Here is a 24,394-nt window from a genome sequence, read left to right as displayed (position 1 = left end):
TGATGAATCGTCGTCCTTCCGTTAAGTAGGTGGAGCATCAACACTTCCCGTCTACCTTATCCTTTATCCTTCCCCGTGAACGATGGAGATGGGGGCGGCCGGCAATGATGGCTATCATGCTGTTGAGGTTTTAATATGGGTCGGATTGGTATGAATTCCTACTTACCACTTCCTAAGCAACTCTTATTAGATAATCAGCAGTCAAACATGATGAAGTCAGTGTGCAATCCGCCAAAATCATCGTCACAACGCAACGCAACGCAACGCAACGCAGAGTATCAATATCATTTTAGATGTGATTTATATAAGCTTTAAAGAATATTACAAAACTTTGGGATCAGTTTCATTTATTGACCACATTGTCACTTGTTCAGTATTATGAGAAATACTATTGTACGCAGGAATCGGCATCAAAATCGTAAGTCGGAACACCCAAGATCGTACAAAACTGACATGTAATTTCTCATTTTTGATTTGTTAGTGTTATTTATAGTATTCTGTCAATAAACCTGTGATTTATGATAACGATTCTGCATACATCTATGTATGCCAAACATGACCTCATTCGGCACCGATTCCCACTGGCCAACCAGATCAAAAACGGTAATATTTACCAGAAACCGAAATTTGAAACTGTAACATACAATTTGGGTACAAGTTCATATAGATTCGGCTGAAATTGTGTCTTAAAACTGAGTTCGAAATCGGGGTCAATATGACACCTTAACATCTTATTCGTAACTTTTTTTGTACAGCCCTTCAAGAATGTCCTAAAATTCTGAACTCTATTGAAAATCGTTGCTCTCCACGAATTCAAAACTTCTAGGTGCAAAATTAAAAAAGTTGTCGAAGTTTGAAAGTTCATTTTGGGTCATATTGACCCCAACACCTAAAGAAGGTTAACATATCATTTTTTAGACCCTTACGCAGATTTTACGCCAATAAAATTCTACTGTGGTGTAACCCCTTAAAATCAAAATAAATGAAATCAAATTCCACTATTTTCCAGCTTCGCTGGATGTCTCAGCTAATTAGTAGATTGGTAATGAAATACGAGATGATTCTCCTTCGAATTATTTCAAGTTCGTCTGGGAAGTAGCAAACCAGAAGACGGCATGACAGAAGAACATCGTGGTGCGCATATACCATCCGAGGAGTATAAATTAGCGTGTTTAAGTTACTCCTCCTGCACTCGCTACTTTTGGGGTAATGATGATATGCCGCGAGCTGCGGTAGTGGAACACGATTTACGAGATGAAGGCCGGGAGAAGGCGCCTCTTGGTGTAATAGCAGTGCGCAGTCTTTTCATCCAGTCTGGCTGGGAAATGGAACCATCTTTGCCGGTAGGTATAGATATAAAACTATGCGAATCACGGTTGTTAGTGTGTCAGTTGGGCTTAGTCGATCTCGTAAATTAACGGCCCGGTCGAGTGCTGTTGTTATTTAGTGTGGGAAATTATGTAGGCTATTTTAATATGGAAACTGATTCGCTTCGGAGTGTTCACCAAACGGGAGGATGTTACATTTGAACAGGATGGTCTCGCTGTTCAGAGAGTAAGGCGCCTCATAAGCCACTCTTCTTATGTTCGTGCTCCAGCCAAGAATGATTATAAGCGGTTACTAAAATCGTAGCACTAGTTCCGCAATTACCCTGTGCATCAATCGAACAGAATGCCAAGTACTACAACGAAATGTAGCAACCAAGTTCTGCTTTGCGATAAAATTCATTGGCCCTCCAGAATCATTTCAGCACGTGACAAGACAACTATGGCTAGAGTATGTATGCAAAATCACACATTGGTAATTTTCGGAAACATCTCTTGCGCATTGCAATGTTTTTTTTTCTGGAAATTACAACCAGGATTGATCACAAGCAAATGTCCAACTTCCACATGAGTTGCGTGCTGTCCGAAATCTCTGTTCAAATTTGCATCCATTTAAGCATATTCGCAATCAGTAGCACCTGACGGGCAGGGTCATGAATCGCTCGAGTATTGCACTCCTGTGGCTCACAACGCCGTGCCATATGGGTAGAAGAGGATAGGAAGCCTTCTGGTTAAGTTCACTCGTTTTTCAATACTCTATTAGAGAACAAAATAGGAAAAAAGCTAAACAGATTATACATTCCTAACAATCGCAAACCACGTAGAAAACAATAAATCGCAAGAAGCACCGTTAGATTTGAATTTTCTTTTCCGCCATAATAGCGTTGAAAATCTGGACCCAAGAAAGCACCAAAGCAGCGGCTTTAATTTGCATGCCCAATAGCTATAAACTGAGGTGGATTAATTAATTTATGGGCTAGTGGTAAAACAGGTTGCCTGCCAACTACACCTGATTCCACGACTCTCGAAACTGTACATTTGAAGCATACTCTCAGCCGTGGCGAGTCTTCAGGACCATATCCCCTGAGAGAATCATTGCCCAATAGCTGGTTGGGCGAGCTTAGCAATTGAACAAAAGCAACTGAAAAACATACACTCATAGGCAGACGAAATAACAAGTGTTTCTGGTCCCCAGCCTGGCTGTGAGGTCGTTAGCCAGCACGTTGAGTTTGGGACGTACGGCTGTGTCATCTACCGACAACTGATGCTGATGATTGGAAAAAGTTTGTGCGGAGTAAACATAGTCGATTTGAGTTTTTGTTCCAGCCAGGTGTTGCGTGAGTGTGATTATTGATTATTTCTTATTTGCCACTAGTCCGTGTTTTCAAGTCATTATGGTGACACACACTATCATGGGCGACAGACGGCAGATTCGATGACTAAGAACAAATTACATCATTGAAATTGTTTCGCCCCGAAACTAAGGAGAAATCCCCAAATCGCATATCCCTGCATTTGCCTAATTAACACATCTGAATTGTCGGTAGTTGATATTTTGATCACTGGGGGATTGAGGCGACTTCTTATACATCGATTTTATACACTACAATACTACATACGATAACCTATTCTAACATTAGTGGTGGCGCATCCACACTGTCCCTCTCCGTTACACATTGATACGCCAACAATGTAATATCAAAGAATTGCGTTACGTTGCGTAATTACGGTACGCTTCGAAGATTGCAGATTGATGACGCTGACGGATAAATAACAGTTGCCTGAGTCTGAGTGACTCTATAATTCCATAATTCTATAGTTGGATGGTTCTATTGGATGAGCCTTGGATCAAGCTCGGGTGCTTAAAATTAGGAATCTTCGGGATCTTTGGGCGATTCTCTGTATTAACAAGTCCGTTTAAGATCGGTTTTTGGTCGGGTTCGGGTTTTGCAATTTTAAAAAGCTCGGGTCGGGTTCTTCAAATTTGAAAATTTTGGGCTCAGATCGTGTTCGGGGTTTTCAATTTTTAAACCTTCGGGTTCTGGTCGGATTCGGGTTCGAAAAAATTGAAACCCGACCATCTCAAATGTACAGCTATTGAATATCGCTATTTAGCCGTTCAGTGTCGTTGTGGTAATATCCACTTAATGCCGTGATGCGCTATTGCATGGTCTATTACGAAAAAGACAATAGAATCTTACCCAAACACACCCGTCGGGTTTAACCCTCTAGTTCCCAACACCGCCTCTAGGCGGTCTGTTTAAAAATCTAAATAAAACTACTAAAACATGATTGTATGTTGTCATCCGCACTAGTATTTCTTCCCAACGCTCACACCTTTCATACACACACATTGTTTGAATAATCGTAGCTTTCTGTTAAAGGCAATTGAAGCTCAAAGTTGAAAATTCGATGAAAACGTGGAAAAAAACTATTTTGTGTTTAGTGGTAATCTTCATTAAACAAATTTTAGCTATTTTTGAAAATTTTAATAACTAAAAAAATATTTCTGAGTAGCCTTTTAGTAGCATTTTACTGTAGATGTGAATTGGTTTAGTGGAATAATTTGGAAGTTTAGCTTTTTTGGTAAAACATTTTGCCCGCCTAAAGGCGGTGTTGGGCACCCGGGCGAAAAAAAAAATCAGTCTTTTGTGATTACTTACCCGGATAGAATTTTACAATAACATTTACCCTACAAACAATCATAAAACAATAAATATTATAGTTATTACTGTTTCAACATTATTCGATGCCACGTTCTCACAGTAGATTTACAATAAAATTTCATGTTACAATAAATTTCACTGTTCGGCAAAAAACTGATACAGCGCATTCACATTAAATTTTACTGTTTTCGAGAAAAAAAAGTATGAAGAAAAATTGATTTTTTTAATGTTAAGATACATAACCACCCCCCTTTTTCACTGTAAAAGTCTATTTTACATTGAAATTTACTGTAAAAACGTTAAAGTTTATTGTTTTTGTATTGTAACATAACACTAAAACTTACTGTAAATTATTGTAAAATTACTGTACTGTTACAGTGAAAATCATGGTTTTGTCACTGTACATTTCTATTCGGGTATCGTACCGAAACTAGCTTTATGTGCAATTTTAGCTGAAAAGAAGCATGTTTTAAAATCTTTGGGTGAATGCTGCTGTTAGAGTATGGATGTCCTTATCATTTAATTATGTTTAGGGGAGTCTGGAGTAGTTTGGCGGAATCTTTTTTTCTCCTTTTGTATTAGACAGATGGCGCTGTTTATAGTCCTGCACTTCAAGTACTGTGTAATACATTTTCCCATGTACTTATGTTGCATTACATTTTGTTTCGTTCACGTTAAGCGTTAAGTTTTCGAGCATATTAGAGTGAAGAGCCCATTTTAGTCGTATTTATTTATTTATTTATTTATAATTAATTAATATCAACAGACACAGTGTGGTCCTAATGATAATTTCTTAATCTATTTAAAAAGTCAACATGTAATCTGCTACGTGGAATGTGAAGATCGAACTCGGATGACACTCTGTTGAAGGTCCGCTGCAAACCAATGATGGCACCGTTTACTCCATAGTTAGTCCGGCGAAGAGGTAATCGGAGGAATAAATTATTGCGAAGGGCGCGAGGGCGAACATTCATATTTATCGCACTGAGAAGCTCGGGGCAGTCAATTCGATCTTGCAAAATATCCGAAATTGTCATAGCACGGAATAGATCCCGTCGCACTTGCAATGTATCGAGTCCAATAAGCAAACCCCGGCTTTCATAACTTGGCAGCTGGTGAGGGTTGCTCCAAGGCAATCGACGAAGGGCAAACCGAACAAATCTGCGCTGTACTGTCTCAATTCGATGGACACCGTTGAGATAATGAGGGTTCCACACAACTGAACAATATTCCAGAGTTGATCGAACGAGTGAGCAGTAGAGAGATTTCAAGCAGTAAATATCTGAAAAGTGCTTAGATATTCTCATTATGAACCCCAAACAGCGTGATGCCTTTGCGACAATATAGCTGATATGCTGTTTAAACGTCAGTTGTTCATCGAGAAAAACTCCGAGATCTTTGACGCAATTCGCTCTGTCAATTGTGGATTCAGCTAGACAGTAATTGAATCGAATTGGCGTTTTTTTCCTCGAGAACGTAATGACCGTACATTTCTTGGGGTTTAGGGTCATTCGGTTGATCTCGCACCATTCCGCAAAGGTTTCCAGTTGGCGTTGAAGGAAAGCTGCATCATCAGTATTCCGTATTCTATGGTATAACTTGAGGTCGTCGGCGAAAGACAACCGTGGCCCTTCTAAACAAAAGTTAACGTCGTTGAAATACAGAAGAAAAATCAATGGACCGAGATGGCTGCCTTGCGGAATACCAGATGAAGCAAAGAACTCTTCGGATACACAATCACCTATCTTGACTGCTAGACGACGATCACTGAGATACGATTGCATCCAACGGAGAATATTAGTACCAAAGCCAAGTCTATCCAATTTTGCCACTGCAATAGCGTGATTTATCTTGTCAAAAGCAGCTGAAAGATCCGTGTAGATAACGTCAGTTTGAAGGCCGTCCGACATAGCATCTGTAACATATGTTGTGAACGACAGAAGATTCGTAGATGTTGAACGTTTCGGCATAAATCCATGCTGAGTCTCGGAGATATACTGTTTGCAGTGGCTGGAGATGGGTTCCAACACAGCCATTTCAAACAGCTTAGGAACTGCGCTTAGTGTTGTAATACCACGGTAATTGTCAACTACCTTTTTATCACCTTTTTTGTGAACTGGAAACATGAAGGAGGATTTCCAGAGTTCGGGAAATACTCCGGTTGATAGCGACAATTGAAACAGATGACAAAGAGGTTCAATTAGACCGGCAGAGCATTTTTTTAGAATAATAGTTGGTATACCATCTGGGCCTGCCGAGGTTGAAGCCTTCATTTTGCTAATCGCCAGTTGTACCATATTATTGTCGATATTGATAGAGTTCAAAGACTGGTATGATTGAGGTACATTGAGAGCCGCGCGTGAAGCCTGGGTCGGTGTCAGTTTCTCGTTGGAGAAAACACTCGCGAACTTTTCAGAGAATAGTTGGCAGATCTCCTGTAAACTAGAGCTCATACGACCTCCATAGCTCATCGTTGAAGGCAACCCGGATTCCTTTCTTTGCTCGTTTACATGCTTCCAGAATGTTTTAGGTTCGGACTTCAACTTACGTTGCACGTTTCGCAAGTAATCGGCATGGCAACGCTTCGATGTCTTTTTATAGACTTGGTTAACATGAACGTAGTGTTGTCGCAGCACGTAGCCCCCAAACTTGGAGTACTTCTTCAGAGCGGTTCTTTTAGTCGCTTTTAACCGTCTCAGCTCGGCAGTGTACCACGCTGGGTGCTTAGATTGAAGGCCACTTCTTTTGGGTACATAGCGATCGATAGCATAGCTCATAACATTGGAGAAGGTCTGCACTGCAACGTTGACATCATCATTGTCGAGAATTTCAGTCCAGTGGATATTCGACAGGAAGTCAATAATGCTATTATAGTTGGCTTTTCTAAAATTATAGCTGACGGTGTCAGAAGCATTGCAGTCATGCTTCACTCGAATCGCTTCAAGCAATATATGCAGGGGAGGGTGATGTCTAACAGTCTTTACCAGGGGGAACGGTGCTGCGGTAACCTTTGGCGCGTAGTCAGATTTGCTCGAAAAACAGAGATCAAGGATTCTGTTGTTCTCGTTCACCACATTATTCGTTTGGCGCAGCAGATTTAGACTGTAGCAGTCAAGCAAACTGGTGATACCAGCATGAAAAGATGACAATTCGGGATCAGCGAACATAAATCCGTCAGAAGCAGAGCGCCATTTTAATCCGGAGAAATTGAAATCACCAACAATCAGGATCTCATCAACCGGGCTTGCTTGAGCGGAAATCCGTTCCAGTGACTCAGTATGTGAATCAATCAATGTCGAATCGCGAGTGCGGTCCGGTGGAAGATAAACCACGCAAAGAAAAAGTGCGTAGCCAGCCAGTTTGATTCGCACCCACACCTGCTCGACACAGACCCCCAAAGTATCGTCAATCAGTTGCGCTTTCAATCGACGATGGATAGCCACAAGTACCCCGCCGCCGGTAGCCTTGAGACTGTTACGTGAGCTGCGATCAGTTCGGAAAACATCGTAGTTGGCACCAAATGCTTGCACTGACAGAGTGCTATCGCTAAGCCACGTCTCTGTGAGGGCGATTATGTCGAAGCATTCATCCGAACTTGCTACCAAATAATCTTCGATTACTGAATTCATACCACCGGCATTCTGGTAATATATTTGTAGGTTTGAATGCCGCGATTGACTGGAAGCGAGGAGCTGATCAATGTTTGCATTAACAAAATCAGGTTCGTACTTGCCGTTGGTATCGATTTGGAAGACCCCTTCACCACTCCTGCACACAGGACCGGGACGACTGGTGAACGCTGGCTGCAATGGCTCGACTGTGGCAGGGGGATCTAGGGCTTCCATAGTGCTAGCAGCAGTGCGTCCCAGGGTGCGATGAGTCATACCAGCATAGCATAGAGTGCTTAGTCCTTCTGTGATCGTTGTAGAGCCGAATGTGCTATGAAGAGACGTGCTCGTTACGATGGGATCCAAATTTTGTTTTTGACATTGAAGATTCACAGCGGCGGTAGAGTTGTGTTCATCAGCAGACTGTAAGTGAAATTTACATTGAGGGCGTGCAGCATCTTGTATAGCTTCGGAAGGACATATACCCTTCTTGGCTTTACCTGACACAGAAGAAGTCGCCGATTCGCCAGGTAAACCTAAATCGCTCGCCGGGATACAAGAAGTTGGACAGATGAGTTTATCCGGAACAGCTTGGCGCTACTTTTCACCACCAGATGGATTCTTCTCCGCCGTAATCCTGATGATAGGTCGTTGGATTTTTGAATTGGTCACAAATTCACGAAAGTAGATGTTCTCCGGCCAAGAGTCTTTGGACAGAGCCTTATCCCTGTATGATTTGCTAACGCCAACTTTGAAAGTAATGAAGCTCAAAGTTGAGAGATCCTTGTCCTTAGGAACTAGACGAACTATTCTCGGTTGCAGATTCTCCCCCAGACAATCTTTCACAAGGGTAGAAACTTCATCATCCGTCGTGCTGGGATCGAATGCTGACAAGTAAACCCATAACAGCTCCTCAGGTGGTGAAATTGTTTTTATTGTTTCAAACGCAGCTTTGGATCCACGAATATTTGGAATTTTTGTTTTGAGCGAATCATCTTCCCGTTTGCGCTTAGGCGTGTTTGAAACTGGATTATATTCAGCAATTCGATTCCAAGGCGTTATAGTTGGGGATAGCGGTTTTGAGTCAACTTTAACCGAGAGAGCTTTGACGACATCTTTCAAATCAGCTATGTCGTTCTTTATAGATTTCAGAGAATTGTTGTCAGGCACTATGTCGCAACAACGCGAAGCCATTCTACGAAAATTATCATTCGAGAATAAGTCAGCACAGCCGTCGCACATCCAGAATAGATTCCGTGGGTGGGTTCCCAGGACGTCACGAACGTATTAGGGAGGGTGCCTCACCATTTCATTAATTACTCGGAATACAATTGATGCAATGCGTATGAATTGGCACCAGCATCTTTGCTTTCCAATGCGTTGAACAAAGATGGCTAACGCAGCTCTAACCACCGGCTTCACATGGTTAGGGCGAAAATAGGCACGAACTTTTTAAATTTCAGCATTTTTGTTATTTAGAGCTAGTTCAAAGCTATTCCACGAATGACTAAATTTTTAGATAGTGCGCGAAAATAACTTTCCGGGGCCGTATTTACCAGCGGTTCTTAACCTTCTTCATATCACGGACCCCATCGAAATCAGCCTGAGTTGTTGCGGACCCCCAAAGCCACACAAGTTATTGCGGGCAGGAGGATCTTGTGAATGTAGCTTGCTGCTGTGTGTGGAGAACCATTTTCTTTATGCTAATGCATTAGCTGTGTTGTCCACAACTTTCGAGTCAACCCATTTGTCGTCTCTTGTTCACGTCCACGTCTTGATCGGTACAGCTTTCAAGATGTTCGAAGTTATTATTTGTTTCTTGCTCTTACGGGTTGCTGACGTAAATACGTGTTTATCGGCATTTATTGTGCTAGTTGTTGGTTTGGAGAAACTACACCAATCGTTATTTCGTTTTCGGTACAGAAAGTTAGTTTCGATATACTAAGCGCACTGGTTTCAAAACTAACGCGTAGGAATCTGACCAGGGTGGGTGCCAAACGCATTTTAACAACACGAACGCCGTTGGGAATGACACTGAAAAAGTTTCTCCAAGTAATGGATTCCACTTCTTCATATTTTGACAGAAAGCTTTTAATTATGAATGTCTTCTTGACTGTCGAGCTTCTTTTATGAGGAGTTTTTTGGCCAATCAGTCATAAATTAGACAGCGAAAACAACAATATTGCTTTTACTTCCAACGTTTCAATGGATTTATTCCACCTTTATCAAGGATTAAAAACTTTGTGTTTTCTTGTAAAGTGTAATGTTGACTGATTAGCCGAAAAACTGCTCATAATGAAAGCTTTTAATGTGTTCTGGTCCAATGCGTGGCGCTACGTTGTGTAGGCGCACCTCAATTTTATCGTCATCTATATAATCAGGATCTTGGTTTCAACGTTGACATATTCGATCCGTGTTGCATGTTGTTCTTCGCAATGAAATTTTCTGCCTGGGCTAAATTTTTAAACATTATCTATACACAGTTTCTCACGTGGTGTAACTGTATATATGCCACTTCCTTGAAATTAAGATCCGTTTTCCCTTTTAGTAACAATGCAAGAGTACATGACAGTAGGTCAAAGAAATTATTTTCAAGTCAATCGGCTCACGATTTATTTGTTATCCCTCCCGAAGTCGCGCAAACGGCTCAGTGAACGAGCAGCCGCAGCCCGTCTAAGATTATTTCGCTAGATTTTCAGAGCAGTGTGCACTCAGTGCACTAGCGCCACTTGCGGAAGGTTATAATATTGTTTGTGAAGATCGGTTTTGTTTGATATTATTATATTAATTTTTGTTTGTAGCGAAAAAGCTTTAAACTTCAATATCCAAACGGATAAACCTTTTTACGGCTCCCTGGGGGTCCGCGGATCCCAGGTTGAGAATCGCTGGTATATACAATATACGTAATCACAAACAACATTTGTTCTTTTTTTGTTTATTTACTTCGGAATTTCACGTGAAGAATCTTGAAAATTCTCTTTTACACCATCTTCTTAAATTAAAAAATAAAACATGATAAGTGAAACATCGCCAGCAGACACTGGTCTCCCCTACTATAAATTAGAAGTCAATAATTAAACAACCAATGCACTAGAGAAATACTCCTTAGCTTGGGTAATTTGCGTTCTAATGGAGTCCAAAATATAAACCATTTGAATTCGCTCATGTTGAAGTAACTAAAAGAAAAAAAAAATTGTTTTTTATTCGCCCAGGTGCCCAACACCGCCTCCAGGCGGCCTACTTATTTTAAGGCTTTAATGAAAAATCCATAGCTCACATGAATTATCAACAGTATTTTCGTTTTTCTCATCACGAAACCCACCTACAAAAGTTTTTTCAAGCCAAATAAAAATTTGGGCACTAGGGGGTTAAGGTGTAGGAATCCAATCACACTAAATACAATTTCTTCAAGTCTATAAATATTACTTACAAATATTGGAGCTCAAATGAAATATAACGGTCACAGTTATTGGTCTTACTTATTTTTGTGAACAAATTTTGCCTAAATCAAAATTTAGAGGTGTTTAAAAACTTGTTGTTTATAAACAACATGGACATGAAGGGGAATCCTGAAATAGACGCGAACATTATTTATGAATTCATTTTATTCATTTGAATCATTGTTTTCTATTTCATTTATTATATTCATTTCACTAATTTTATTGGTGTTTTTCCTTATATTCATGTTATTCTTTATATTTTGATTCATACATTCAATTGGATTATTTTATTTGTTCTTTGTATTCATTATATTTACTTTATTGCTTAATTTTATTTGTCTTGTCCATTTCATTCATTTGATGCATTTTCTTTTTCATTTTCCGAGAATTGATTATACTGTATAGTGTATAAACGGTTCTGCGCAAAAGTACATCATAGGTCCGAATTACCCAAATCCTGGTTCAATTAGAATCACTCACGTCTCATCGACTTTTTGCAATAGAAGTGAATTCCTATTTTGCTTTGTTATTTAGTTAATTTCAATTTGTAAAATGTAAGTGTGTAAATATACAATAAAAAGTCGTAGCTGGCCCAAATCACCTAAACACTTTCGTCTCTAACGGTCCGAATTGGATCAATGCATATTAGACAATTCACACACCGATCGAGCAAAAACAGTTGATAGTCTCACCCAAAGTAAGATGTTAAATAAAAGATATTATCCAGCAGATCGAAAAAGACGATAATGTACTTGATTTAATGAATTGTTGTTGTCAGCAGAAAATTTGTTATTTGGGACCGCCTATTTTTGTGAGAGAAAATGTATGTATCATTTTCAAGGCTGTCATGTACATGGGATAATGATATATATGTTTTCCATAATATATCCATAGCTGTGAAACAGCTCCCTCAACGTATTTCGCCTAAATTGTGAAAAATTAACCAAAAGCGAAGTAGTGATATAAGGAATTTATGTGGATTAAATTCTCATTACTATTCTCCTAGATTAGTTACTATAGTCCAATTACATGAAAAAGGCTGTCGACGACAGTCTACCTTGATAGGAGTTATCAATATTATTAATATTGCAAGACAACGAAGACCAAAATAGTATTTTCCACCGTTAACTTAAACTCTTCCTGTCAGCACGGCTTCAACCGAATTCAATCAGACTAATTGCTATAACTAATAACAATAACTGTTAGTACTCAAATGAAAGGTACAGTTATTTCTTTGTTTGGATTATTTCCTCAAATGTCCATTCATATACCACCGGAAAAATTGCCTGGCGTCCATCACAAGTGGAGTAGTATGATAAAATGCAAGAAGTCTCATATGAGACCTACAGAATTCTATAGGAGGGGGTAATAAAACTCATACATCCCAGAATCGATTAAGAAAATCCACATACCCTTTAGGAAAGATTACCTCAGCTGATAGTCCGAACAAGGCTTTTAAAAGAACTTCCTACATCATATCAAAACTAGGCTTTCACAGTAGCTCTTAGGATATGCAACAGGGAAACATCATTAAAAACTTGCCGAACCAAATCCACCGACCTAGCTTTGAAAGAGGGCAATAAAAAATGCATGTAGGGTGCGATGCGTGTTTCCACCTTATTCCTTTACCCATTTGAAGCTGCCTTTGTTCTTTGCATTACCACAAATGATATGGTTCCCTGTTCAAGTTTTCTTTTTGCACAATCACGAATACTTAACAATTTTCAGTACTTTGTTGTTACTATACCACTTCCTATAAACTAAGCGATGAAATTGATACCATCGATTGTAGGTGAAATAACTATCGAAATAGTGCGGCATGCTCTCTTAAAATATGCTCATCGCCCTATAGTGCGTCCGCCTCAGCACCGCGTGAGTAATCAACAATCGAATGGACTACTTTTAGCGATCCGTTTTTACAGTCTACTTACTAGGCCGATCGATCTGTGAAAACTTACAAGTAATCTATAGACCAATGTTACCTTCTGCTTGCCTCGATCCGCACCGTGCCTACGGCGGATATCCGATAATGTGGGTCCACTTTTTCCTACCGCTGGCTAGATACCGACACATCACCTCATACCGGCTGACAGGCGGTAGTAGCATCGGGAAAGAATAGCAGGCAGGCCCCGGTTGACGAGGAATTGTTTGCCGAGCGACTGGCTGCGTATCGATTACGGGCTAATAATACAATTTGATTTGATCGATGATTAAATCGTTTTATACTCCTTGGGGCTCTTCTCTCGGCCTCGAGTCGCGCATTCGTGAAGCGATCGAACGGAAGTCGATAGAGAAAGAGTGATACCTTAAATGTTATTGAATTTCGTCACGGCATTCAGGTTGATTTCATTCGCGGCATTTCGCTTTCGTTTGTACTAAAAACAGAAATCTTGGAACGGGGTGCGCTAAGCAAACATTCTCGTCCTACCAACTGTTGCAATTCGACTTGCTACAGTAGTTTGTTCCATTCAATGAGTCCTTGATTGACACATTCAGTAGAACTGATACCAAGATTCGATACTTTGTGGAACGTAAAAAGGTGACATTACTTCGGGAAGTAACCCGAATGGAACATGCATTTGTCTGCCAATCATCAACTCGTCAGTTGTCAGTCGATTGACATAGAAATGCGACAGCCGATTGGTTACGGTAATTCATTAGCTTTGATTGTGTTGATTGATGGGTGTGGAAATTATTGCTGTGAAAATGATACTCCTGTACTGGTTAAGCAATTTAAGTTCAATAAATTATATCACGTATGGCGCTAACGAGCTAGGATGTTTAAGCGCACATTCAAGTAATCGAACATCGGATCTTCAAATAGCTATTTAACAGGTCGTTTAGCTCCGGCATAAGACTATCACATGAGACTGACAGTGGCACGCTGCGTGAGAGCATCTTACTAAGCTCTTGGCACAGCCATAAAATGTAAATATTATTAAAGTAAATGATTTGTTTATTTTACGAACCTTTCTTCTCATAGCATCGAGCGGACTTAGGTTTACACAAATGCAAGAACGAACCAGGACAAGTTTCTGTACCTACTGAGTCGTGCGAGTCAGTACCCGACAACGTCGAGTCAAAGAGGCATGACAACGGCAATATTACGATCTTTTATTATGGGTATGCTTAAATGAAAATATTTTTCCGCGCAAGGGCACTTTTCTAGGTTATCTCAACTTAGCATCTTTCATCAACTTTGGTGTTACCGCCGTGTTTTGGAATTGCGGAAATATCACAAGTCTCCGAAAATGACCAAATAGCTTACGTAATTGAGCGGATATGTAATTTCAGAAAATAATGCATGTTATCGACAAAAACTAGGCATCTTAAAACACATAGATCTTTTGAAATATTCAACCAAAAATTAAATATTCCTTACATATATAGACGTAAATCTGTTCTATCTAAAAATACGTGATTCGTTGATATATAAATAGCGTCAAACGACAGTCAATTATCAAGGAAATGGAAAGTGTGAAATATTTTTAATATTAAGAGCCCTACTACTCAAGGAAGAGTAAGGAGATAAGGAAAGAAAGTTTACAATAGCGTGGTTAGGGTCATAAAAACAAACTTGAACGTTCCGACGGCCTAACCCTTTATCTTCTACCTCACTCAAGATATTTTGGCATTTATTAATTGCGAATCAGCTGCGTCTGCATAAAGTAACTTAGTACTTAGCTGTTGGTTCCGACCAAAATGACTCCTACGGTAGAAGACAAAAGGTTAAGTCGTCGGACAACTTTAAGCTTACTCATATGACCCTAACGACGCTATTCTAAACTTCCTTTATTATTGCAGGTGTGGCTGTGGTTCACTAGGAGGTTGATAACATTCTATCATCATTCTCCTGACAAAACCAGTCTAGGCATAAGCATAAGCATAAGCATAAGAGATCGCCAGTAGTTGCTACTCCGTTATTGACCAGAACCAAATTAGGTTGCAAAATGTTCATTGGAACAACATGCTTGGGAATAACATGATGAGCCACATTGTACAATCTATTCTGATCCCTGTATGCTGATCAATACCGACGCCGGCCACGTCCGAATGCAGATCTTCTGGGAAAGGAAGGAATGTTAGTCCGATACATGTTGCTACTAGAGACCGAGGAATCCTCTGCATCTCCACATGTATCACGGGATGGGGAGAGTTGTTAGTAAGTGTGCCAATAGCGTTATCATGTAATAATTGCTCTGGGCAGCCGGCTGCCGAGAATTTGGGAAATTTATCATTTGTTGTATTAATACGATTAGCAAAATAAGCAGCTTGAACTCTGGATAGCCGGCTATAAGGAGCACTGCTTATATTTTTTAATAATATTCAATCACACAACGATTTTTTTCGTGGTTTCTATCGTGTCGGTACTGATTTTACCCGGCGATCGCTTGAATAAAATGAGGAATCTTATACAGAAGGTTCATCAGAATCTTCCACAGGTATCGCGGAGTTGGTGGTTTGGAAGGGAATAGGGTCTAGGATTCGCTCCAAGCAAGCGATGCGACCTGTATAGCATAGTTTATAAGGTAGTAGTTCAGTCAGTTTTCGAGAACACGATCGCTCGAAAAATAAGATCTACCGAGAGTATCCTATGTTTTCTAAACAAAAGCAATTTCACATCCACACAGCCGATCGTGGGAGTATTGCCTAGAAAAGCTAATCTTATCTGTGAAATGGGCCGGATCACTATTTATTGCGACATTATTTAGACTAATTTCGATATTCCTTCTCTACGATATATTTTTTGGGTTGCAAACTACCGAGTGATAAAACGTTATACAGAGAGTTATGATAGCTCTAGATGTTACAAATCAACGAAAGTATTTCCTATTCCTAAGTATATCGGATTGTTTGTGAAATACACGTATACGAACGATTATATCGAACATTGAAGGGAAATACAGAGGATCGTTAACCTGATGCACGGGCTTGTTACCAATAACGGAACTTGAAATTAGATTCATTAAAACAGACGCGGCGAATTTTCAGTACGTATTGACCCGCGATCATCGACACTAGTCAAATTAAAGTCTTATTGGCGCTGATTTCCGAACAACTTTTACGGTATTGTTTTCTCGGCTATATCGCATACTCTCATTCTGCTACTATCGGCAGAAGGCCGATAGCTCCCAGTCGTCGCCGGTCTTAGGAATAAATGTCATCAATAGACTTAGACTCGCGTGGAGGCATGCGATAGAATAGAAAACTAAGCAATGAAAATGACAGCAAAACACTTATTCTTCATGCTGACATTACTGAAGGTCATTGCCAACCGGTCCCCGATCCCTCTCGCGAATTGTCAATGCTCAAACCTTATACATGATTGAAGTCATCGTTCCACTCAAATAAGGCCATGTGTTTTCCCAAAGCACATTGAATGCTCTGTGAATCAGTTCCCCCGTTGGTAAAACAAACCCTAAAGAAACATAAAAATTAGTTTGCTCAGTCCAAAGAAAAGTTTGCCGACCGGCAGATACGTGTTCCCTTACAGCGCCATCACATCAACGAACACCCAAAATTTACATGCGACAAAATATCTGCAATCCCGAATATAAAAGACTCAAAACCTCTACTCATTTGCAATAAAATAATATAGTAAAAAAACACTTGAATATCCAAGGCGGCTCATTTTTAAAGATAGCACCGCCGATGAAACACTCAATAAAAAATAGGTGACAAGGGACGCGGACGAAATTAGCTGAGCACCGACCGGCTGGTTTGCCACCTATTTTTCGGGCGAAGAATTTTGGGCGACACCTGGTAGTCGCTAGTCGTTGGTGAAACGCAAATTATTTGAATGTCAATTTTTCTTATTGCCATATTTTTTCACTTTTCGGATCGATTTTTTTCTCTGAAAAACCGTTTTTCACTATTTTTACAATGTACACTGTGTTTCTAGATGTTTTCTGTGCACTTTTATTGTCCTTGCATCGGGAATCGACGGCCCGTAATGCGAGGAAAAGATATTTTTTCATTTGCCGGAATTCAATTTTCACCACTCGCGTCTGTCGAAAATATGCCGAAAAATGCTTTTATAAACCACTTCGCTTTGCATAATTGTTAAATTGCACCGTTATTAACACTTTTGATAACCGGGAGACAGTAAACTGTGCCAAAAATGAAGCAAAATTAACAGACTCGATAGGAGCTCTACGAGAGTCAACCGCTCGCGACGAAGATACACACTCCTCTCCTGACAAAACCAGTCTAGGGGCCATTTAGTATCCGGTGAGTCGAAGTGTCTCAGCCAAGAATTGATCCACTGGGTTCCAGATTCCATGTCGTTAGAGGCGACTGAAAACAGGAGTCCTCGAGTCGAAGTGTTTCTCCATATCGAGGACTGGATGGCTGGTATGATTAAAATAATCCAGCGGCGTACGAAGTGACTATTATCTTGCTGTGACAAGCGAATCTCTGACACAGTGGACGTTCGTTACTTCGGCACTCGTGGGATTCAAATAATGGTTATGCCACTAATGCCCATTTCGGGGTTCGCTATAGGCGATTATAAGCCAACGTGTTTGGTATCTTCTAGTTGGTGTACAATAAGTGCCGCTGATGAAATGTGCAATGCTCCGATCGACCACGGTTCGAGTAGCACAAATTAATCTTCAGCATAAACGTACAGCATCTATGAATCTATCCCGCCTTTTGCAGGAAGGAAAATATTCCATAGGTTCAAGAACCATATTTCCGTGAAGGAAACTTCTATGTTGGAAATCTACTTAAACCCGTCTTCGTAGCTTACAACAAAATAGCACGACAAACGCACGTGAAATTCCTAGTGCATGTATACTTGCGAATTGACGCATGTTTTATATCCGATCTCACAACTCGCCATATTTGTGCTGTCACAGTCAATTTGACATGTTTATGTGGATAACATAGACATGAAATACGTCTATTGTTCGATATGTTTGCTGCATCATGAATGATCCTTATGATGATTTCAAAATGGTTGTATCGTACTTTGGCAGAAATGGGTTTCCACTCACATTCGGCAATGATGCAAATATCTAACACATAATTTGAGGCAGCTATCAGTTTGAGAGGCACATAATTGATGGACTATTTGAGCAACATAAATTTACATATACTTAATGTAGGAAATCACCCAACATTTGCACGATCTGGTAGAGAAGAGGTGTTAGATGAAACTCCGTGCTATGACGGTATTACACATGAGTTGGCAAACTGACTCGTACCCAAAGAGCTCGAACAATCTTTATTTGATTATAAGTATATCGTCTTTGATCATTTAAACGTCTAGATGTAGCAACCACTTGTGGTTCTACTTTGTTATAATTAAATTTTGAATAAGTTGTAGAAAAAAGGGTTTTAATTGTGTGGATTTGGCTAGATTGTAAATTCCCACTTTTTTTTATTAAACCGTTGAATCGTGTAGATCCTTTTCGGATCTTCAGAGAATCGAAAACTGAGCAACTTCCCACAACATCAGGTGTGAATACTGGTAGTTGCGAGAAGCGTGCTCTTTCTCATTCGTTAACAAAAGGAAATTTTTTTGATCAAAATCAAAGAAAAGAAGCACAATCGCAGAGATGCTCCCTTCAACAATGCTTTGGTTCATTGTATAGAGACTTCAAGTCCCACTATTTGCAAGCAAGCAAGGTAGGAGAAAGGTCACAATTCGATTGCGCTAGTCTTCTATTTTGTTTTTATCATCCAAGAAAAAGCGTAAGCGAATGCAGATCTTACAAAACAAGGTGATGTGACTGTTACTACAATGTGACAGACTAACTCCGCGACATTTGATGCTCAATTGTTTATAATGGATGTCAGTTCAGCAACGTATTGAATATAACACACTTGTTTTCATCTTCAGAGTTTTAAATGGAATGACGCCGCAGTACCTGTGTAGCACTGTTGTGTACGAAAGAGATGTGTATGAAACCAAACAAGCCTAGATTGTTGAGAGTTAAGAAATCTTGTGCACAGAATTCCTTGTTTTATAAAGGCAACAATTTGTTCAACGCATTACCAGAATATGTCAAGCGGACAAAAAACCTAAGAGAATTTAAGCAGGCCTGCAAGATATTTGTGAACCAGAGGCTTTTGGATTTTAAAGAGAGAAGGATGGGCATACACGGAAGTAAAGTAAGATTAAAGGAGTCTCTCATGAGTAAAAACTATGATATAAAAATATCTGCTCGTATACCTTCCACATTACAAAAGATCTGTATGGGTGTGAGGTGGACCATCCCAGGGTTCCTATTGGTTTATCACAGTAAGTGCATTATATTTTGTATAACACGTTGGATAGTGAATGAGCAGTCTCGAAAAATTAAAATCTCAACCAGGTAACTTTACTTGCCATTTCCAAGAGAATTAGCAAAGAAGTTTGGACACTTGGAAATCTGTTGTGATTAACTAGAATGTCATTAAAGGTTGCTTTGATGCTCGCATAGATTACTTGGGAATATCAATACCATGGAATGAAATAAATAAGGTTTTTCCCGTAGTGCCTTGATGACGTCACTTTTTGTAACCAATAATTTTTAATAAAATCAATTTCTTGAAGTACGTCTTTTTAAAAAGCTTCTAAACAGCAATTTTGCGCAGAGAATATATAATGAATGTCATTGGTTTTGTGATAAATTAAAGAGTCGGGTTTAATACTCCTATTGGGTTATTAAACAATAGAACCGAACCGGCAAGAAACAAACACGAGAGATTCAGTACACCCTTGGGATCATCGACACTCTGCCCACAGATCACTACTTCATTGTTTCGGACAGCCTCAGCTCTATCGAGGCTCTTCGTGCGGTGAAGCCTAAAAAGCAACTCCCGTATTTTCTGGGGATGATACAGGAGTCCTTGTGTACGTTATCTGAAAAATCTTATCAGATTACCTTTGTTTGGGTCCCCTCTCATTGTTCTATCCCGGGCAGTGAAAAGGCCGACTCATTAGCAAAGGTGGGCGCATTAAATGGTGACATATCCGAAAGACCAATCTGCTTCAACGAATTTTTTTAGTATTTGTCGTCAGAGGACGCTCAACAGTTGGCAAACTTCGTGGAGCAACGGGGAACTTGGACGATGGCTACATTCGATTATCCCAAAGGTATCAACGAAGCCTTGGTTCGGGGGGATGGATGTGGGTCGGGATTTTATTCGCGTAATGTCCCGACTTATGTCCAATCACTACACCATGGATGCGGATTTGCGGCGTATTGGGCTTGCGGAGAGTAGTCTGTGCGCTTGTGACGAGGGCTATCACGACATCGAACACGTTGTCTGGGTATGCGCCGGGTATTGTGACGCCAGGTCTCAGTTAAAGGAATCCCTTCGGGCCCGAGGTAGACCACCCAATGTACCAGTCCGAGATATGCTGGCAACTCGTGATTTCCCCTATATGTCCCTTATTTATACCTTCATAAAAACGATAAATATCCCAATTTAGCCCCTCTCTTTTATTTCTCGTTTTTAGAGTTTCCTCCTGCCTTGTGGAACCGATCAACTCCAGAGTGCCACTATGTAACCGCCGTCGCCCTTACCACTACGCCTGCATAGAAGGAAACTGAAGCGAGAGCGACTCGAGGTCCGATGACTTTTGAAGGATTCCCCGCGGGTCCGAAGAATACCATCCGCCAATCCGGTACCCGACGACTTACTAGACTGAGGCGCAAATTTGTTTCGCCGATCCCCCCCCCCCCCCCCCGTGTCGAGCGAAAGTTGCAAGTTTTGCTCTTTTTTCCCTGTCTCTCCCCTGTCCTTGATACAACTGCTGCTACACTGATGCGGAAATAAGCCACCCTCTGAATATCTTGACCAAGCATAAGTTTTAGTTAAAAAATTCAAATTAGTCTTCTGTATTCCTAGTTTTAAGATAGCTATAATTTTTACTCTTTATTGAAACTCTTGTCCTCCATCTTGTAAATAGAATTGAATCCCTAGTTTTAAGATTTCTGTGAAGTTTCTCATAAATATTTGTTCCCCCTTTTGAGTACTAAACTAAATTGTTAGTTTTAAGATAACCGTAAAATATTTCGTAAAATACTATTACTCCCCCTCTTGTATATCAAAGTGAATCCCTTGTTTTGAATTTTTTCATAAAAAAATCTTTTGGCCCTCTCTTGTATATTGAATCTTATTTCTAGTCTTAACTTTTTTTTCCCTTTGTAAAAAAAATATTTCAGCATTGTAACCTCCTAGTTTTAAGATATCCAAAATGTAAAAACATAAGCATTTGGCACCGCCAAGCTAACGCATTTGTGCCTATCAAATAAACGAAATGAATAAAAAAAAAGAGATATTTGTACAACAATTGATACAGATGGAAAACGAAACGTAGAGATGGCGTACGAACTACGAAGAGCAACAGCAGCTTGAAGAGTGACAGCGCAAATTAGGTCCCGGTATAACCCGGTAAAATCACCCAAGCTAATCCGACATATATAAGGAGTAGATCTGCGCAACAAAATACAAATGATCGACACAGTTGACGATGAACTGAGGAGTCATCGTGCCTTAAGAAGCTAACAACTAATAAGGACCGAGTGACCTGGAAATGACTTCTTGATACAGAGTTCATGACATCAATTCTTTGAACTGAATGAAATAAATTTGCTGTTTAGTGCGATTCAGAAAGAATCAGTTCCGGAAGCCTCTGTACGGAAGGATCGCTATAAAGTCATAAAGCAAAATGACAAAATCTTAACAAGAAGAATTGTACCGCCCACCTCGGGTGCGTGTGTATTGTGCGATAGAAGCTAAGATCAAATAATGCGGGGGTTGTTTATAGTGACTTGAGCGAAACTCAAAAGTACAATAAATACAGCTGAGGTCAATTTTAAATTTGCAAGGATCTCCTCTCTGTTTGAGCGAGAAAACATGGCTTAGCCATACTGAAGTCAATTGTACCCTCTACTACAAAGTGGTACTAGAATTGTTCAAAAAACTTTGCGCCCCGCAAGGCGAAGTTAGGGTTCTCGAGCTTTATTTCCGATTACTACAGTAAGCTATATTAACCCATGTTGAAATACGGAGATGTGCATTCCGTCGTGAGAAGTTTTTTCCACTCAATTTTCGCATAAAACCTCAAATAACAAACAAAGGTTGCTATGTAGATGTATGTACTATAGAAGTAAAATGTTGGCACAATTGAGGTATACTCGTAAGAGTATGTTTGTTTACAATATTACTTCAAAGCGCAAAACATACTTTTACCTATCTGAATATACAATCTAGGAATGAATAATCTCGTTAGGGAACTACATGGTTTCGCTATCGACAGAGGATAATTCGAAACCATTTGTTCATTGCCTAATTGAAAATATTTACTGGATTACAAATTTCCACATAACATTTGCTCATAACTTCTAACGTTCAGTGTAAAATGAGCAGATATTTGTGGTACACATTATATTTCGCTCAATTTATTCGGAATTCGCTTGTTATACCGGGTATCTATAAGAGAGAACCCGATTTGATGACTGTTCACTTCATGTACAAACATATCATGGCGTGAGTCATTATTTTTAGCTTCAAAGTAATCCGTATTCGTATCAAGACACATACTACAGTTACCTATAACAACCCAACGCTACAACTGGATGCAAGTTGATGTTAAATAAATCCTCACCGCAATTATTGATACATTTAGATCATCATCGGCCGGAAAGAGAACGTATTCCAACGCTCTTTGTGTAAATACCGTAGCAGCTTTATGCTAATCAGTTTAGCAGTTACCGAATCCAAAAACCAGCATTCATTAACATCAGCAAAAACTCTGACGGTGCTTGTCTACTAACCTGCTATTCTCAGAACGGCACGATCCGCCGGGTCCAGCTGTAGTATACTAAGGGGCTTATCCTTCGCCCATTCTGCCAAGCTCTCTCTGTCCATGCTAAAGCCCGGTAGGCTGCTGCTGCTCGGTTTCCTTGGTATCCGCTTCATAGTTTGGCCGGATGTAATATGTGCTGTTACTACTATCGATAGCTATGACTCACTGGTAGTAGTTTCAAAAATGAACTCAATTAGAGTAGCAGTGATTTAAATTGTGTTTAACTTTAGCTTAACTTTCCACTATATGCTATTAACCGTATCCCACTTAATTAAATATTACACATGTACATTCAGTAATCAACAATTATTAAACTACTTTCACTTTTTTGTTTCCTTTTCGTTGCAAGGAATAATTTCACTAACTTGTTATTTTATATTGATTTCACTTTCAATAGGAGCTGCTTTATTATTGCACTAGTTACGCTCTTGAAGCCGTTCTAGCTTTCACTAAACCAGAAACCATCGAAGCAGAATGCTAGTTTGGCATACTATAAGGAACACAATTCGAGCACTTCACTGCACTAAAACTGCCTTCAGCAACAAAACAATTTCGCCAGTTGTAGTTGTTGAGAATTTCTTTTTAGGCTGTGTCTGTCGAGAATATAATGGGATGTGGGGCAAATTAGTTACAAAAGTCGATGTGGCTCATCCGTCGATTTCGATTGAATTGTGGAAGCAGGGTTTAACGTTGGCCAATGTTTCCTGTCACATTTTCATGGTCGAGCGTAACTGGACCGAGTTTTCTTCTATCTTTTTCTCATTCTCTCGTTTTGCCCCGGTTGTTGGTACTGATTGAGTTTCGTAGCCGGCCGATTGATCGGGTTTTGGATTTTCGGAGCGATGGAAATGGTCCACACCTCGAAGAGCAAAAGTTTATTGCGTTCGCAAAATTCAGGGCCCGCGATCGTGTTGGTTTCTTGTCCTCTTTGCCCTCGATTTATAACGGTTTCGTGTTTTGATTTTGCGATTATGAAATGTAGATGCCAGTCGTTGAAAAACAACTTCTGTTGCCGTGCTGTTGACCGGTCATATGGCCTAATCAATCGGAAAGCTTGCGTCGAAATTGTGTGCAGCAATTATTTTCGACCGTTCAGTCTGTTGTGGCCACCGCGTCGTACGCAGTCCGGGAAATGATCTCTCTTTTCGGCTGATGGTTATTAGGGATGGTGTGGTTTACACTGCGGATGCTGTAGCAGCTGTTGCTCAGGTCGTCGTACTCAGTAGTGTCTTCGCCAGTTGTAGAGACTACTGATACTGTCCATTCTAGCGGCAGTTGCTCACGATCATTCCAGGTTGAAGTAATGTGTAGTTACTGGAATACCTGAAAATTGATAGAAAAAGGAATATGTTGAAACGAGAGTAAAGCTGATAAAGGAAACTCAAGCTTTGGAGTCGCCAAGCCCTCTTTGTAGAGGTCCCAGTTCGTAGATTTGGGATTACAATATTTAGCGAAACGTTTAAATGATAAACGAAGATGTACTTGTGATCAGATAGCGACGGTTCGAGCTCGTTTGGTACAAGCCAGTTCGCCAACTCTTACATAATAC

General features: G+C 40.0%; 1 protein-coding gene across 4 annotated transcripts in view; it reads right to left on the bottom strand.

Annotated features, from left to right (window-relative positions):
• LOC131691889 (dystonin) overlaps positions 1 to 24,394 on the bottom strand; it is a 458,938-nt gene that overhangs the window by 405,375 nt on the left and 29,169 nt on the right. For all 4 annotated transcript variants that reach the window (XM_058978603.1, XM_058978605.1, XM_058978606.1 and 1 more), the window contains exon 2: positions 22,814 to 24,168. In XM_058978603.1, the coding sequence (XP_058834586.1) occupies positions 22,814 to 22,958 (145 nt within the window). In that variant the 5' untranslated portion in view covers positions 22,959 to 24,168. The remainder of the gene's footprint in view (positions 1 to 22,813; positions 24,169 to 24,394) is intronic.

This window comes from Topomyia yanbarensis, chromosome 3 (genome assembly GCF_030247195.1).
Source record: "Topomyia yanbarensis strain Yona2022 chromosome 3, ASM3024719v1, whole genome shotgun sequence".
In the NCBI taxonomy this organism is placed as follows: Eukaryota; Metazoa; Arthropoda; class Insecta; order Diptera; family Culicidae; genus Topomyia; species Topomyia yanbarensis.
This window is presented reverse-complemented; position numbering and strand designations above follow the sequence as displayed.